The 16,718-nt window shown below is 43.1% G+C and overlaps 1 protein-coding gene across 1 annotated transcript in view; it reads left to right on the plus strand.

Moving 5' to 3' along the window:
* The window catches only part of LOC142769004 (venom metalloproteinase BumaMPs1-like), a 92,090-nt gene that overhangs the window by 26,891 nt on the left and 48,481 nt on the right, over window positions 1–16,718 (plus strand). Inside the window, exons 8-10 of the mRNA XM_075871744.1 lie at window positions 510–649; window positions 3,919–3,971; window positions 7,280–7,388. Coding sequence (XP_075727859.1) covers window positions 510–649; window positions 3,919–3,971; window positions 7,280–7,388 — 302 coding nt within the window. The remainder of the gene's footprint in view (window positions 1–509; window positions 650–3,918; window positions 3,972–7,279; window positions 7,389–16,718) is intronic.

Raw genomic sequence — 16,718 nt, forward strand, 5'->3', positions numbered from 1 at the left:
CCCTTACGAAGGTTTTAATGTCAAAGCCCAAGTTGCCCAACAGTACACTATTTTGAAGTTCCTCCACGCAGTTTCTGTGATAGGATTTTTGGAGCCAAGGGCTGTGGCCGCGTGAGACGGTGGCTCTTGTCGCCTGAGGTGCTCACATGTGGTGCACGCGACCGAGTTTGAAGGACAACGTGACCGAGTTGAAGGACAACGTGACCGAGGACAACACGACCGAGTTTGAAGGTCAAGCGCATGCTTACCGGCGTTTTCTGGGCTTGTGCCGTGGCATTGCGACTGTCATCAAGATCTGAAAGATGAGGAATAGCGTTTTGAGACGGCAGTGCAGTTCTTAGTTTGGGGATGTTTGCTGCGACCAAGAGTGTTGTTTTCTAATTGTGTTACTTAGCTACGTTGACAAATTTATCACGAGTTTTAAATAGAATGTGCAGCACATAAGCTTTTAGCTAATTAGGTGGCCGGTATTAACTGATTTAAAATGAAACTATTCTCTTTCACTATAGTGGGAACAGGAGCACAAATATTATGTTTATTCTGGTGGTAATACTATCGACGGCTACAAATCCCTGCAAAAGCTTGTGACATTTGTCAGCGATAATAACGACAAGTATGAATCGTATGATTTGATATACTTCGTAACAAGGTAAGCATAGAATTGCTTTAATGACACTTGTAAGTAGAGACTGCATTTATGATACTCTCAAGAAAGTTTATAAAAAAGATTTACCACACCAAAGCTCTATTTTTGTCATTTGGACATATTGAAAAATTTCATTGCGAAGATATCACACGGCTGTTTCCTTATATTGCCTAGTAAATATAAGAACTGGGACTCATTCTTGTAACAATAAAGTAACATACATCACTAATAGGGTTGTGTCAAAAAACTTTTTCATAATATGTAGTTGTGAAGGGGAACGTTTAGAAAAGCAAGTGCTCACTTTATTTTTTTATTTTTTTTGCTGTAAAACAAAGCTTTAACAGTGCCATTTCTTGAGCACTTAATATGCACAAAATTGTCGTTCATGAGCGTAAATTAATCAGGAATGAGGTTAATATTTGAAGACGGAGAAATTCAAGGTGCCCCAGCGCGTCAAAGACTTTATTTCAGTTGTCATTTTAGTCAGAGGCATGTGTTGAATGTGTGTATGATAATATTGCTACACAACTGCTACTTTCTTGTCCACGGAATAAGGTTTAAGGCATAACAAGATTAACCGCAAAGAAACCCTCAATGAATAGAAGAAATTATTAGCAACAAAGAAAATTTCTGTCCAGTTTTGTAATGCATATTTTTACTAACAGATATAGCAGTACTTGCTTCATTGTGATATGACGTGTTTGTTTATATATAGCACACTGTAGGTGAGAGGCTCTAATAAGAGTAAGATGAAATCACAATACATATAAAACTTGCAGCAGAATGGCAAATAAAAATCATTATTACTACTACATATTGTTAAAGTATAAATGTGCAAAACTCAGTTAAGCAGAGTAAAACAAAGTTATGAACACACTTACCTGTAAAGTCAATTTAACAATCATTACTCAATTTTCAAGAACTAAAAAGTCATGATCTTCAAACGTGCACTAAATTTTTGATGAATTGCTTCATGTGGTAACGTGTATATTTTACGCGTGCGAGATGACAAAGAGTGCGAAAATTAATTAGTGCGAGTAATTTTATGTTGCAGGGTATGGAAAGGAGTGTATGGCCCCTTTAAGAGGTGGCTTTTTACATAACCTTGAGTTTCAGTGTTGAATATACAAAAATAAAGGAAATGAGAAACTTTCACAACACCAATCACTCGCTTGCAAAGGAAGCAAGGATTATCTTCGCTAAAGCAAAACAACGCTTTTTTTAGCTGCAGGGTCCGAGACCTCATTACTGTGACAGCATTTTTAAGGGACGCCCACTACCTGAACTTCACTTGCTTTCCGATTGCTGATTATGTTCTTATGCTGTATTTGGAAGGACAAAATGTGTGAGGTAATAGGACGGTTTCAGTGAGATCAAACATGTGGCTGGCTAATATGTACTGGCACATTCTACATACCATTGATAATAGCGCACATGTATACATTTTAATATCAAACGTTTATTGCAACTTTGTCATTGTAAGTCAACATCTCAAAACTTCACCCTCGTTTAACGTCCTGAAGACAAAGGGATAGCAGAACTCTGCAAAAGCCTAGAAGTAATGTAGGACTAATATAAGTAGATCATGGTTAAGCAAGGTGTAGATGAGTTAGGACTTCTCATCTGCTATTTCTACTCCTGCGACCTTCAGGTATGGCATTGCTTGGCTATTACGATTGCTTGTTCTTTGGCATTAGGGAGCCATAGCTCAAGTTTGCACAGCGACAGCGATGCTGCGCCAGGCGCTGGCGACAAGCTCCAGAGAATTTAAGGATAGGCGTGGCAGAGGACGCTGGTGATTCAGGGTGTTCCGCCGAAGCGGGAGCACGTGGGACAAGTGAAGAACACGTTCTGCTGTCAGTGCGGGAAGCTTCGGTGTCGTGTCATCAGCTTGGTGCACGAAAAATAAACGATCATTGGGCGAAATTCCCTTTCCAGGATGGAAAATGCGACCCCTTGGAAACATCGGCAATGTTTCAAATATTGCTGTGTCGTGACTTGCCACAAAAATGCAGACGACACCAAGGGACGCTCTTCATATGTAAAGCTGTATCAGTTCCCCGGCAAGTCATGCCCGAAAACCAAACACTCAGGCATGTTCGTGAAAATTAGAGGAAGCGTGACACAAGACAAAAGAAAACGAGGCAAACACAACAACTTGACTCTCAGTGCTTAAACCTCCCTTTGCCGCCTCATGATGAAGCCAGTGTGGCATGCTCCTTCGGCACAGAGAACACGACTCTGATGCTTCGAAATTTTAATGCCATGACTGTATAAGTTTATTTTTTTTTACTTTTATCACAGAGCAAACGTTTGCTCAAGACAGTACGTGGCCGCTACTGCTAGATCCCACATCAAAAAAAAAACAATTATACGATACTTATAAACGTCGTCAGAGGACATCGATACTGTATACGGCTTCCTGGCGACAGAATGAGACTTACCTCGAGACATACGTCGTACGCGGTTTCGTCACGAACCTGTTAAATGCATTTCGCAATGATTCGGGCGTCCTCGCCTCAGTAGTTTGCTCCACATCATGAACGTGGCTAACAAGCTTTACTCAGAAGCATGGTGCTTTGGGATAGTTGGTATGATGCAACGATTGTTATGTTTTCCTCCTTTTGTTAAAATCGCTCTTTGGATGTGCTTTACAGGTCAAAAATTGTTTTGAAGTCGCACTGCAGGCGGCACACTGTGAAGTGACTCAAACGCACCGCGTGCGCTCAGCACGAGCACGTAAGTGAGCGGCAGTGCGTGGGCGAGACGAGTAAACACGCGATATGCATCCCTTGTTTCTACTTTTCTGCAAGAGATGGCACTGCCTGTACAGAGTCACCGCGCCACCATGTGTTGCTTTGGCTCCCTATTGTTTAGCGTTTTTTTTTTTGGCTACCCGTTTCACTGCATATTCACTGGCTGTTCTCTGACGCTTCTGTCGCAGAAATTCTTTGACGTTTCTTTTTCTGAAACATAAAACACGTGGTTGCGGGCTTAAACTTTATTGGTAATGTGTTACCAATATATCCGAAGAGCTAGCAGAATTCACTTATATTACCAAGGTCTGTGAGACTCAGCGTAGGACTGAAATCGCTGCGGTACTCGTATCCACTCTTTTTTGGACAAGCATGTTGCTCTCCGTCGCATACAATACCGCGCATTTGGTATATCTGCCATAACTCGCATGGCGACCAGATACTCCACAGGACTTCAATATTCCTGGGTATTTCAGTACAGTCTGCTTGCCTAATTTAGCAATTTTTCTCCCGCAGTTTTGACATGGTGGCCATATACGCCGATGGTACAAGAATGGAAGCTCTTCAGGGTAAGCTAATATTTTTATCTTGGCAGAGTCAAAGTAATTCTCTACACAAATAGGTTCTCTTGTTGTGTTGCAATAACAAGAGTTTGAAACGAAAATGCCTTGTCATCAGTTCACTTTTCTTGAAGGTAGCACGTACTTGTCATCAAAAAGTGAGAAGAGCCGGCAATTTTGAAACTGTGGCAAGATATAAATTTAGTCAAGCTTTAACATTGAAAAAGCAAATAGAAAATATCGATGGATGTCTTCTCAACACGAAAACCCACAAACGTAAAGTACAATTGAAAATCTTACTGTCAGGAAGAAGCATTGCCAAAGAGTTTTAGCTCAGTTTTCGCAAAAACGCCATTTTAAATTTTGGTGATTTTTTTCTGGTAAAGAACTTGACAAAATTTACTACATTAAAAAAACTAACACGAGTAAAAAGTAGCTGGCTTGTTCTATTGATGTCAAAGTAATTGTTTGCTGCCGCAGAATGCTCTACTTTTTATTGATGAATGTATTGAGCAACAAATAACGTTGGTTTTCAAAACACATTCATTATTACAGCCAATTTGTTCTTAGAAAAGCTAAGCAAATATTTAAAATCAAGTTTTTCATCTCTAAAAGCTGGTAAATGCATGCGAAAAAAAAAACAGTTTGTATGAACTCGTGCCTAGCGCCATAATTAAGTGACCTGATGAATTCCACTTTATGCCGTCACATGTCTGCAGATCCCATGGGCACAGCGTAGCACAATGACTATGGCACTCTTTATTTGAGCTCATTTTAAGCTGGCAAAAAAAGCATTGAGGGTTGTACTTTAGGAATGCCTTGAAAAAGGCCTTTGTCTACACTGTTTCATTCAGCTTTACTAAACAAGTCGAATGCCTAGAATGTACAGGCTACTGTCGCGTTGTTTTATTGTCCGTGGGGGCAAAACGTTAAAATAAACCTGATTGATATGTGGGGTTTAACGTCCCAAAACCACTTTATGATTATGAGAAACGCCGTAGTGGAGGGCTCCGGAAATTTTGACCACTTGGGGTTCTTTAACGTGCACCCAAATCTGAGCACACGGGCCTACAACATTTCCGCCTCCATCGGAAATGCAGGCGCCGCAGCCAGGATTAGATCCCACGACCTGCGGTTCAAATAAACCTAGTATGATAATTGTGCGACTGCAATATCCGGTGAGTCAACATGAGTGCCAGAGAAAACATAGGTCGTAGTAATCCCGTACTTGCACCAAATCAGCCTCAACATAAAGCGTGTTGGCAGGCGAGCCAGTGTATTTATTTCTTTTTCATCCCCTTAAAAGCTCCTGTAAATGTGCCGTTAGGTGAAATTTAATGCAAGACCTTCAAAAGTGATCATTTGCATCTTAATGATTGGTTCATCACATTTGAACAATTCGTAGTTTGTTGTATACCATTACCTTGTCACGGTGAATATGTCTGTCAGGCTGCAAGGCATTTTTGTGAGCGTCTTAAGACACACATGTACAATGTAGATAGGCCTATCAGTAGGAATTTCGGAATAAATTGTCGACATTGTCGGTGCCGGTTTTCTTTCAATCGCACACGTCTGCTCACAAAAAAAACGAAAATAGAATAGCGCGCGAGACTATAGAAGCCCACGAAGGAAACCTTCAAAAGCAATTCAAAATGGATCAACGTACCTTCACGTGCTCTTTGAAGAAACTTAAGCAGTTTTTTTATTAAAAAACACAAGTTGTATCAATGATGGGTTGTTGTTTCCTTGTTTGATCCTGTGAAAATCGCAATTACACTGCTGTGGCCGGAAAAATACAAACTAGTAGTAAGATCAGTGCTCTGGGTGCCCCTTTTTGTTCATCCTTGTTCAATGCGCTTTGAAATATTGAAAATGTGCTGCGCCAACTAGCCTAACCGTCAACCGAAGCCACCACTAATACTCTTCACCATGCTGTGATACATTTAGTACGGCATCGCGACCATGTGGTCAGGTCAAGCTCCTTCGTATTAAAAAAAAATCACAGCATATCCACGAGATGAATAATGACGAGTGGGGTGAAGCGGATGAATGGACGGATGAACAGATGCACAAATAGGCGAACGCACGAATGAACGAACGAATGGACGGATGGACAGACGTATACGCAAGCGCAGGGATGGACGGATGGATGCATGGACGGATGCACGAAAGGGCGGACGCAAAGAAGAATGGACAGACGGATGCAAGCATAGACGAACGCATCAACGGACGTACGGATGCACGGATGGACGCAGCGATGGACGCACGAGAAGATGGATGGACGGATGGACGGATGGACGCATAGATGGACGCACGGATGGATGGAGGGATGGACGCACGGATGAACACATGGATGGTCGGAAGCAAGAACGAATGGATGGGTGTAAGTGCGGACAAACGGATGGTCACTTCGCCCCACTCATCCGTATTAATTCCATAGATATGCTGTGATTTTCATTATTTATCATACTACAAGTAACGTGCTCTAGTATCGCATGATTTGCCTTTTTCAGCGTATATGCACTTCGTTAAATGTACAAGTACTGCCTTATACCGCGGTTGAAGAACTAACTAGAGGTGGCTACATACACTATGAGAGGCTCAGTCCACGCCTTAAGGAGCTTCTCCTCTAAAGGCATGATGAGTGTGTTGCATGTCTTCAAGCGAAAGCATAGGCAAACATGCATGATCATCTAAATTGAGCTACATGTATGAATGAGTAAATGTATCACAGTGTTGTTGACAAAACAAATAGAAGGTGTCATATAAGATACATCTGTAATCCCTCTCGAATATGTAGATCTTGCATTTGTATAATAATTTTTTTTCCTTTTTAATTGTGTATGGGCGAGCGCATTTAGTACAATGGCAAATTACCCTGTTAGAGCACTGACCATTGTGATCGGAAAATGTATAATTACTCCTATTGAGAGCACATAGCAGTATATATTCGAGATAAAATGGTAACTTACATGTTTAATACAGAGACAAACATTCGGTGTATAATAAGGGCAAAAAACAACTGTCAGGAAAACTCGAAGTTCACTTAGGTAAGCTGCCTATATCGTCGACAATGTTCACTTCACGGTGTGCGTACCAGTTTAAAAACAGCAGTGTTGCACGACATTTTTTGTCAATACGAGCACATCTCTGATAGTATTTTGCTGACTTATCTCTGTGGAAATGCTCAATATACTTCTAGTATCGTGCGTACATCACAATACAATAACATATTGTACTTTTCCAAAATCCCCACACTGTTCTATTGGTAACTTAAGAAATAAATAAATGAACTTAAAGTATTTGTCTTCATGCAGGCTACGCCTTTGTTGCATCTGCTTGTACTAAGAATCGCCAACAGCTCGGGGAGGATGAAGCATACAGTTACCAAGGAATTCGTATAATGACCCACGAAATTGCACATACGTAAGTTCTCATTTTTAGTAAAAACATTAAAGTTTACGCACGTCTTACCTAATTCAACTGATTCGGACCATTTTCATCTACCTATTTATTTAGTACCGCCTACATCTCCATAACTTGGTACATGAGAATTGTCTTGCCAAAGGACATGAGAAGAACTTGACTGATTTGTGGGGTTTAACGGCCCAAAACCAACATATGATAATGAGAGACACCGTAGTGGAGGGCTCCGAATATTTCGACCACCTGGGGTTCTTTAACGTGCACCCAAATCTGAGCACAGCGGCCTACAACATTTCCGCCTCCATCGGAAATGCAGCCGCCACCGCTGGGATTCAATCCCGCGACCTGAGGGTCAGCAGCCGAGTGGCTTAGCCACTAGACCACCACGGCGGGGCACATGAGAAGAACTCGACACACACCTTTCACAAAAACGCCATGGTGTCTTGGCTGTGTAGACGTCATGAAACCTTTTTCAGTAGTCAAAGGTGGTGAATACCCGCTACGCGTTATACCTGGTTCATATCATATATCCACCGAGACATAGCGAGAATAGATTTGAGAAACGTTAATATAAGATCATCAAGAAGTTTTTGTCGCAGAAAATTTTTTTCTGAAATTCACAGTGTTGTCAATAAGCCGAGAGTTTTATTTGAAGTTGATAATAAATAAGTACGCACTAAACACTTAGCCTGCACAACAAAAGGGCTGCCATGGTGCCGGAAACCGGTAGAGAAGGGTGCATGGAATCCTGTCGACGCATCGTCCTCATTGGCTTTCTGTAGTCACGTGAGCAGTTCGTCATGCCGCCGGCAGGTACATCAGCGACGGGTAGCATTTTTTTTTTACAGCGAGAGTTGTGTATGGCTAGGAGGAATAAAAAAGTGTCCAGCAGCAATGTTACCAGTTGTGTCCATTCGATGTGTTAACAGTTACGCCGTTCGCCGCCTTGTACCTGAGCACGCGCGCCATTGGGTGCATGTGAGTGACGTCGTCCATCCCGTCGTAGATGTGGCGCCGAGCACACGTGCATCAGTTTCTCCTAAAACCTTGCAAATGAGAGTGCCACGGACAACTCTAGAATGGTGCCGACAGGGGAAACGTGAAAGAGCACGCTATCTTCGGGCCAGTGCGTGGTGCAGTCCGTGCAAAAAAAAAAAAAAGGCCTGGGAGGCCAAGTGCTGGCACCGACTGCGTACTCATAATCCAGCCGTCTTCCAAGACACTGAATAGCAAACAGTAATGCAAGCGCCGGGGGTAAACGGAACCTGCAAACCACGCTGCCGATAGATCTCGGGCTTTCAAAAGCTTGCAAGAAAGCGTTGTTACGGCGTGCATGTGATCATTGCGGAAGCACATTCGCTTGGGCGAACGCCAGCTTTCGGTGGGCTTTTCTAAAGCGGAACATTGGCTTCGGGGGTGACGTCTGGGAGCGCCTCTGGCTCGAAAACAACCTCTGGCATAACTCACTACGAAACGCAATTAGGTGCTCATTACATTCCTCTCTAACTGTGATCATGTAAGCACAATGTGTAGCATATGAATTAGAACCTTTCGTAAACCTTAATGAACCATGTGTCCAGCCTGATTAGGAAGCACGAACTATTAACGAGTAGTTGTGAAAGGCTAGAATGCAGCGTCAGGTTGAACCTACTGCTAAACATCAGGGCCGCACGTTGGTCAACCGTTTGTACAGAGTGCTTGACCAATGACTTTGTTTTTATTTTGTTAGCTTGCCTTGAGGCATTAATAAATGCGAAGCCCTACTCAATAATTTAGCTGTATTTTATCCATGAAACGTGAAAAAACATTTTGTGTGAACTATATATTTATCACTACAGCTCACGCAGTTTAGTTTGCTTAAGTTCCTCACGCTGCAGGTGGCGTCTGTGAGCCGCTTCTAGCTCAGAGCAACGCCTCCTCTAGAAAGATGTCTGCAACATCGCATGCTTTCCCACTATACTCGGCAACAGTTTTTTTTTTTTTTTGCACTGAAGGGAAAGCTACGGAGCCAAATCGCGTGCATCCTACCACCAATGAAGGTAGTTCCAAAGTAGCGCCCATATTTTCAACGTGATATATAAATGTTCCCCCTTTATTTTCTACGTGAAGCTATTTGAGACAGGACACAGCTCACACCAGTAAGATCTTCGCATTTCTTTCAATTTATCTGTTGTGGCTTTGCGTTTTTGAACACGTGAGGAAGTCCCGCCTTTTTACGTGCACCTCAAGCGCAAAGCGGCGTCTGCGTCTACATGAAACGCTTATGGTGCACCCCCGTCACTTTCCACAACGTTACGATACGTGCACGAAAACGAACAACTTCGCGTAGTGCTACATGTGAAGAAGCTCCGCCGCAGTAGCTTTCCCTTCATCATTATCATTATCGTGATTAGCCTGAGTACGCCCACTGCAGGGCAAAGGCCTCTTCAATGATGCGCCAATCAACCCGCTCTTGTGCTTTCTGTTGCCACGTTGTTCCCGCAAACTTTTTAATCCCATCTGCCCACCTAGATTTCTGTCTCCCCTCCGTGCGTTTGCCTTGCCTGTGAATTCAGTCAGTTACCCTTAAAGAACAGTGGTTATCCTGCCTACGTACTACGTGTCCGGCCAATGTCCATTTCGTTATCTTGACTTCAATTATAATATCCTAAACCCCGGTTTGTTCCCTGACCCACTCCGCTCTCTTCTTGTCTTGTAAGGTTACATCTATCATTTTTCTTGTCATCGCTCGCTGCATCGTCCTCAATTTAAGCTGTACCATCTTTGTAAGCCTCCAGGTTTCTGCTCCGTAGATAAATACTGGCAAGATTCATTTGTTATGTACCTTCCTATGGTGGTTAGTGGTAGCTTACCATTCATCGTTTGAGAATGCTTGCTGAATGTGGCCCACCCTATCCTTGTTGTTATAGTTATTTCAATCTCATGGTTCGGCTCTGCGGTTACTACCTGTCCTGAGTAGACATATTCCTCTAAACTTCCAGCGTCCATCCACAAACGGCAAAGTGCTGTCTTCTGCCTTGCCTGTTGCACGACTTTAGTTTTGTGCATATTAACTTTCAGACCTACTTTTTTGCTTTCCCTTCAGTGCCAAGAAAAGTGGTCGGCGAGTATAGAGCGAGAGGTTTCTCGTGGTTCAGTGCTTTCTTCGCGATAAGTGGAGAGCTCGCCAGTGGGCTGGAAGCGGTGGACGCGTATTTGCGTTGGCTTCATTGAATGTTTGCTTTTGTGGCGGTAGAAGTCAATGGACACTTGATTTAGTGGTCCAATTGTGTTGTCGAAGTTTAGAGGAATTCTTGGATGCAAAAGTTTAGGATCTGAGTGCATTTGTGAGGATTTCATTGTCGTTTTGTGCCGGTATGCTGTGCGCCACGCTAGGCCGCAGAAGTGCTCAGAAGATGCTCAGAAATCCGGACGATGCGCCGGTCAGAAGTCTGACAACATATATGCAGGACTGTTGAGACAGAGAGCAGCTTCCACCGGCGTGGAAGGATGCCAACCTTGTCTTTATTCCAAAGCCCGGAAAAAAAACTAGCTTTGAACATCTCAAACTCTTTTCGCTTGCTTCGTGCGTGGACAAATCAGTGGAACATGTTAGTCCGAGTAGGCTGAATAGATATCTAGAAGATGAGAGCTGTACCCTGACACCATGATTCGCTTTAGGTCTCATCTATCGGCTTGCGACGTCATGCTTCAGCTAAAAAAAACAGGTGATAGTAAAAAAAAACAGTAGACACCATGGTAGTCGTAGGGTTAGATGTTTCGAAAGCATTAGATAATGTGAAGCATTCGGCCATATTGGAGAGTCTGGGAGCTCTTAATGAAGGCACGAAGACTTACAGTTATGTAAAGGATTTTCTTACAAATAGAACGGCAACGATAAGCTTGGGAGTGCAGTTATTGGAAAGTATTAAACTGCGAAGCAAGAGTACGCCGCAGAGATCTGTTCTGTTGCCCACCATATTTAACATCGCGATGTTGGGTCTCCCCGCAAGCTGGAAGGCATAGAAGGACTGAACCATATGCTCTACGCCGACGATCTGACGCTATGGATGAGAAGATGTAGTGACGGGCACATAGAGAAGAAGTTGAAGAGGGCAATCCAAGCTATCGAGGAATATCTGGAGCCAATTGGCCTCAAGTGCTCGACGGGGAAGTCGGAGGTCCTTTTCCTAACATCGCAGGCGCGGTGACGGAGAAGAGAACAAACAAGACGCGGGACACGGCATCAAGCCGAGAGTAAACGGTAACATTATTCCCACTGTCGTCAGTATTAGGGTCTTGGGTTTGCGGATTCAAGCGAATGGCAAAAACGCTGAGACCATCCAGCGACTGGAGGGGAGTACCAACCAGACGTGTCGATTTCTCAAGCGAATAGAAAGCAAACATGTTGGTATGAAGGAAGCGAACCTGCTAAGGTTAGTGCAATATTTCGTAATTACAGGATTGTATATTTAGCCCCTTACCTGAAATTCACCAGAGCAAAGAAAGACAAGGTCGAAATCATTATTAGTAAGGAGTCAAGACGGCTCTCAAACTTCCTCTAAACACATCAACGAACAAAATCATAAGTTTAGGGTTGTTCAACACCTTAGACGAGCTCATTGAAGCGGTGACAGCATCGCAATATCAGAGACTGCTGCGCACTCAGACTGGTAGAAGGATCTTGGAGCGGCAGGGGTTCGAGCTCTAGGCGTGTTCCAAGCAGACATGCAAAGTCCCACCGTGAGTTAGGGACAGGCTAAGAATACTCCCGTTGCCCAGGAATATGAACCCAGTGCATCACGAGAGCAGGCGAAAGTACAGAGCTGAGGTGTTGCAGAAAAACCTGGAAGGCAGGCCGGATGTGATTCACATGAACGCGGCTGAATACAATCAAGGCAAAGTATACTAAGTCGTAATTAAACGTGAAAATGGAGGTCCTGCCTTGTGCTGCAGCGTCAGACATTCAGGAGCAATGGAGGTGGAAGAAGTCACCTTTGCGCTGGCTTTGACTCAAAAGATTGTGAGAGTTATTGTTAGTGACTCCAAACGTGCAATCAGAAATTTTGATGCGGGCCAAAAGCCAAACAATGTTTCAGCAAGTAACGAGGGACCTCTCATTTATAAAATGCATAATATTCGTCGGACTGCTTTAAACACCACTGGTGTACTAACTCACGATCACTTTGTAGATAAGTCGAACTGCTTTAAACACCGCCGCTGCAATAACTCCCCATCACTTTGTAGATAAGTTTAAAAAAATGTTGTTTCAAATAGGTGCGTTACTGTAGAGACGCCCTTTTGTGTATCTTGTTTTAGATAAGAAAGTTGAGTGCCTTAGTAAGTATCGTCAGATATTCTGACACCACTGGTCAAATGAACATACTGTTCAGTTCAGTTTATTCAATTTATTCAAATTACATCTCGTAGTCCGCTAAACAGAGCCTCAGAAAACGCACGTGAGCTTGAGTACAGCCAATGGGCATTACGTGGTTACCGTAAACAATGTGGAGAATATTGTTTCGCGTGGTCGTGACGTGGGACGAGGTGTCAGTAGCCGTGTTCAAGGTGACCTATTTGTTTGAGTGAACTTGTGCACTTGAAAGTAAAGTGCTACCAATACGGGTTATACGCATAAAAGCGGCAAGCCCTGTCTTCAATAGTCGGTAATGTGATATACGTTGAGACGCATTGGCATGTGCACACGTGCCACTGAAAATTCCAGTCTTATCGTGCATGACAGCGTTAGTTCTATAATATGCCATTCTGGCTGTGTGCTCAACCTCATCAAAAAATTCTGATATAGTTTGAAAAATTCTGAGACAGTCGGGCATGCTTTGCTAAAAACGCTTGCTATACATATCGTAGACCAAACTTAAAATCATAAAAAACAGCACATGGCAATGGCCACCTCTGAAAAATCGTCTTCCATATGCTGATAAAAAAACATGAAATCGAAAAATATGATACGTTAGTATACAAAATTATGATGCGAAAAGTATAACTCTAAGCTCTGATAACACATATAAAATGACTCAAAGTGTCATAATGTTGTCATAGGTGATGTCCTAGTCCGGCAAACCAAGACGTTGATGTATCTTCTATACGCCTGTAAATAACGTCAAAAGAGGTTTTTGTTGAGCACACGTCGGGACACTGCCCTGTCCCCGAGTCAGTATTCCACGCGACGTTGTCGAAGATCGGAGTGATGACTCTCGGGCCCCCTGATGGTTCTTGACAATCAGATTGTTGAGTTGTAGAGTTTCACCATGTTGCGAATAGGCGGCTACGATGAGATTACATAAGTCGGTGGCGGTTCGCAGCATTTCGTGATTCATCGTTACCTTCTTCTTTCCGTAAACCAGCTTGAACGTCTTCGTGAGCTGTATCTTGCACTGCCTTGTTGTAAGCGAAGGCTACAGACTGACATCTCAACTCTCTTGTTCAATATCCACGTACTACACGGCCAGCATCTCGCTGATGAATACATTCTAAACGCTCAATGGATTTCACGACTGTCGGTTTTCCCGTCCTCGATGTCTTCTTTTCGTCAATCGCTCACCGTCGGGGGCCCCGTCCACGGACTTTTGTAAGCGCCTCAAATCTCTACTTTTCTATCCAGCTATTTTAATCCTTCATTATGCCTTCCTTTGTGAACCACCGCCCAGCTGTCCCGCTTTGCTAGATACAGTTGCAGGGTTCACTTTTTTTTCTATTTCCCATTTAAAACCGCTACCCCCTATTGCATTCGTATGCTCGGTAAGGAAATTTGTGGGCGGCAGTGAGTTGTCTTTTGTTGTGCTGTTGAGCTGTATTTCAGCGTCTGATGTAAAAGCCGTTCCCTGATGGTTTTGCTGACTTCTGGGGCACCGCGATTCAATTTGATGCTTTCTACGATGAAAAATGAATCAGGTAATAGAGAAATGGTTAGAATATAACCAACCACTATACATAGCCTTCATAGATTACGAGAAGGCGTTTGATTCAGCAAAAATATCAGCCGTCATGCAGACACTGTGGAATCAGAGCGTCGATGAGGTATATATAAACATCCTGGAAGAAATCTACAGGGGATCAACTGCTACCATAGTGCTTGATAAAGAAAGCAACAGAATACCAATCACGAAGGGTGTAAGGCAGGGGGACACAATCTCCCCAACGCTATTTACCGCGTGCTGACAGGAGGTTTTCAGAAGCCTAGAATGGGAACAGTTAGGGATAAGAGTTAATGGAGAATACCTTAGTAACTTGCGCTTCGCCGATGACATTGCATTGCTGAGTAACTCAGGGGACGAATTGCAACTCATGATTACACAGTTAGACAAGGAGAGCAGAAAGGTGGGTCTTAAAATTAATCTGCAGAAAACAAAAGTAATGTACAACAACCTCGGAAAAGAGCAGCGCTTCGGGATAGGTAATAGTGCACTTCAAGTTGTAAAAGACTATGCCTACTTAGGGCAGGTAATAACCGCGGAGCCGAACCAAGAGATTGAAGTAACTAGAAGAATAAGAATGGGGTGGAGCACATTTGGCAAGCACTCTCAAATTATGACAGGTAAATTGCCACTATCCTTCAAGAGAAAGGTATATAACAGCTGTATTTTGCCGGTACTTAGCTACGGAGCAGAAACCTGGAGACTTACAAAGAGGGTTCAGCTTAAATTGAGGATGACGCAGCGAGCAATGGAAAGAAAAATGGTAGGTGTAACCTTAATGGTCAAGAAGAGAGCAGAGTAGATTAGGGAACAAACGGGGGTTAAGGATATCATAGCTGAAATCAAGAACAAGAACTGTCTACGTGCTACATGGGCCGGGCATATAGCGCGTAGACAGAATAACCGCTGGTCGTTAAGGGTAACTAACTGGATTCCCAGAAAAGGAAAGTGGGTTAGAGGGAGACAGAAGATTAGGTGGGCAGATGAGATTAAGAAGTTTGCGGGTATAAATTGGCAGCAGCAAGCACGGGACCGGGTTAACTGGCGGAACATGGGAGAGGCCTTTGTCCTGCAGTGGACGTAGTCAGGCTGATGATGATGATAATGCCGATAAAAATTGACTACCTAAGCGGTACTGCCATTGAACATAATGAAGTCCACTTTGCAATGTGGAGTCGATCCAGGCCATCGCCTATCCGAGGGAGAAGATACACGTATCTGTATTGTAGTATTTACGTTCAGGCGACAATAACCATCGCAGAATAGAATTAATCTTTCTTGCTTTGTCCTATATAACAAAAGACGGGTACGTCATTTTTAATGAATGACTAGCATTTCGTTTACTTCCTTATTTTACGGCCTATCGTTCTCATGTCGAAACTCGGTGCTGGCTCAGATGGTTTGGTTTGGATCTTACCTCTATTATGATGCCATATAACGCGCTTGAAATGTTTTCGGGGTTGCTGTGCACTCACTACGTGGTGTTAAGGAAATGCGTGCGGCAACGTGTATGCCTTTTGTAATGGACGGCCGGCTGCAAAGCACGAAATCGTTGTGATTACCACAAGTTCTGACGCACAGCAGCAATGTACGCTTGTACGATGCAATACTACTGCAATAAATCTTGTTGTATTCTGAAGCGTTCCTGAGAACGCGTGGGTTTGGTAAACCAAAAGTATTCTTTTCACTGCGTTTACAAGCGGATGAAGGTGTTTACTTATATTCTCAAGCATGTGCGTTGACCTGTGGTAGAGTAGCTCCTTGCTAGGCAAATGAACTGGGCACAACTCTTACTCGGACCCGGAAACTGCTATTATTTCTTTTTTACTTGATCTTTCTCAATTGTTTCAATCATGCACAAGATGATTTTCTCCCACAATCAACGACACTGGTGCTGAAACCAATGCCGGAATTTCAATGAAACAACGTCTTTAGCGTTATTGCTTTCAAATCATAAAGTAAAGCCACCTAATTATAATATTCAGCCTAAGATTCAGCCACCAATTCACTTTAAAATATTTTAATGGGGAGACGGTTCATCGATGCCATTTTGTTTTTATCCTTTTAGTTTTTGTTACTCGCAAGTACAGCTCTAGCTCTACTTTATAAATTTAAAAAAGTGATGGCAATTAGCAGGGAAGTTTGTAAAATAGCGTAAGGAACTTCGCCCTCTGTCATAGTTGCTAACTTCAGCGTAGAGAAAACCAGAACTTACTGTGGGATAATCTTTGTAGTTGTCACGCTCACACGCTTTAAAAATGTGCGAGGACAGCTTGTATATGGAGCCTCCCATGTATGTCACTCCATATCAGGCCGATGTAGGCTAGATAGATGTTGCCGTGAAATTAAGAGATTATACCCCTATGCGAAGGCGTGGGTAACAATTGCAGTGAATCAGTTCGCATGTCAAGCCAGA

Source organism: Rhipicephalus microplus, chromosome 8 (assembly GCF_043290135.1).
Source record: "Rhipicephalus microplus isolate Deutch F79 chromosome 8, USDA_Rmic, whole genome shotgun sequence".
NCBI lineage: Eukaryota > Metazoa > Arthropoda > Arachnida > Ixodida > Ixodidae > Rhipicephalus > Rhipicephalus microplus.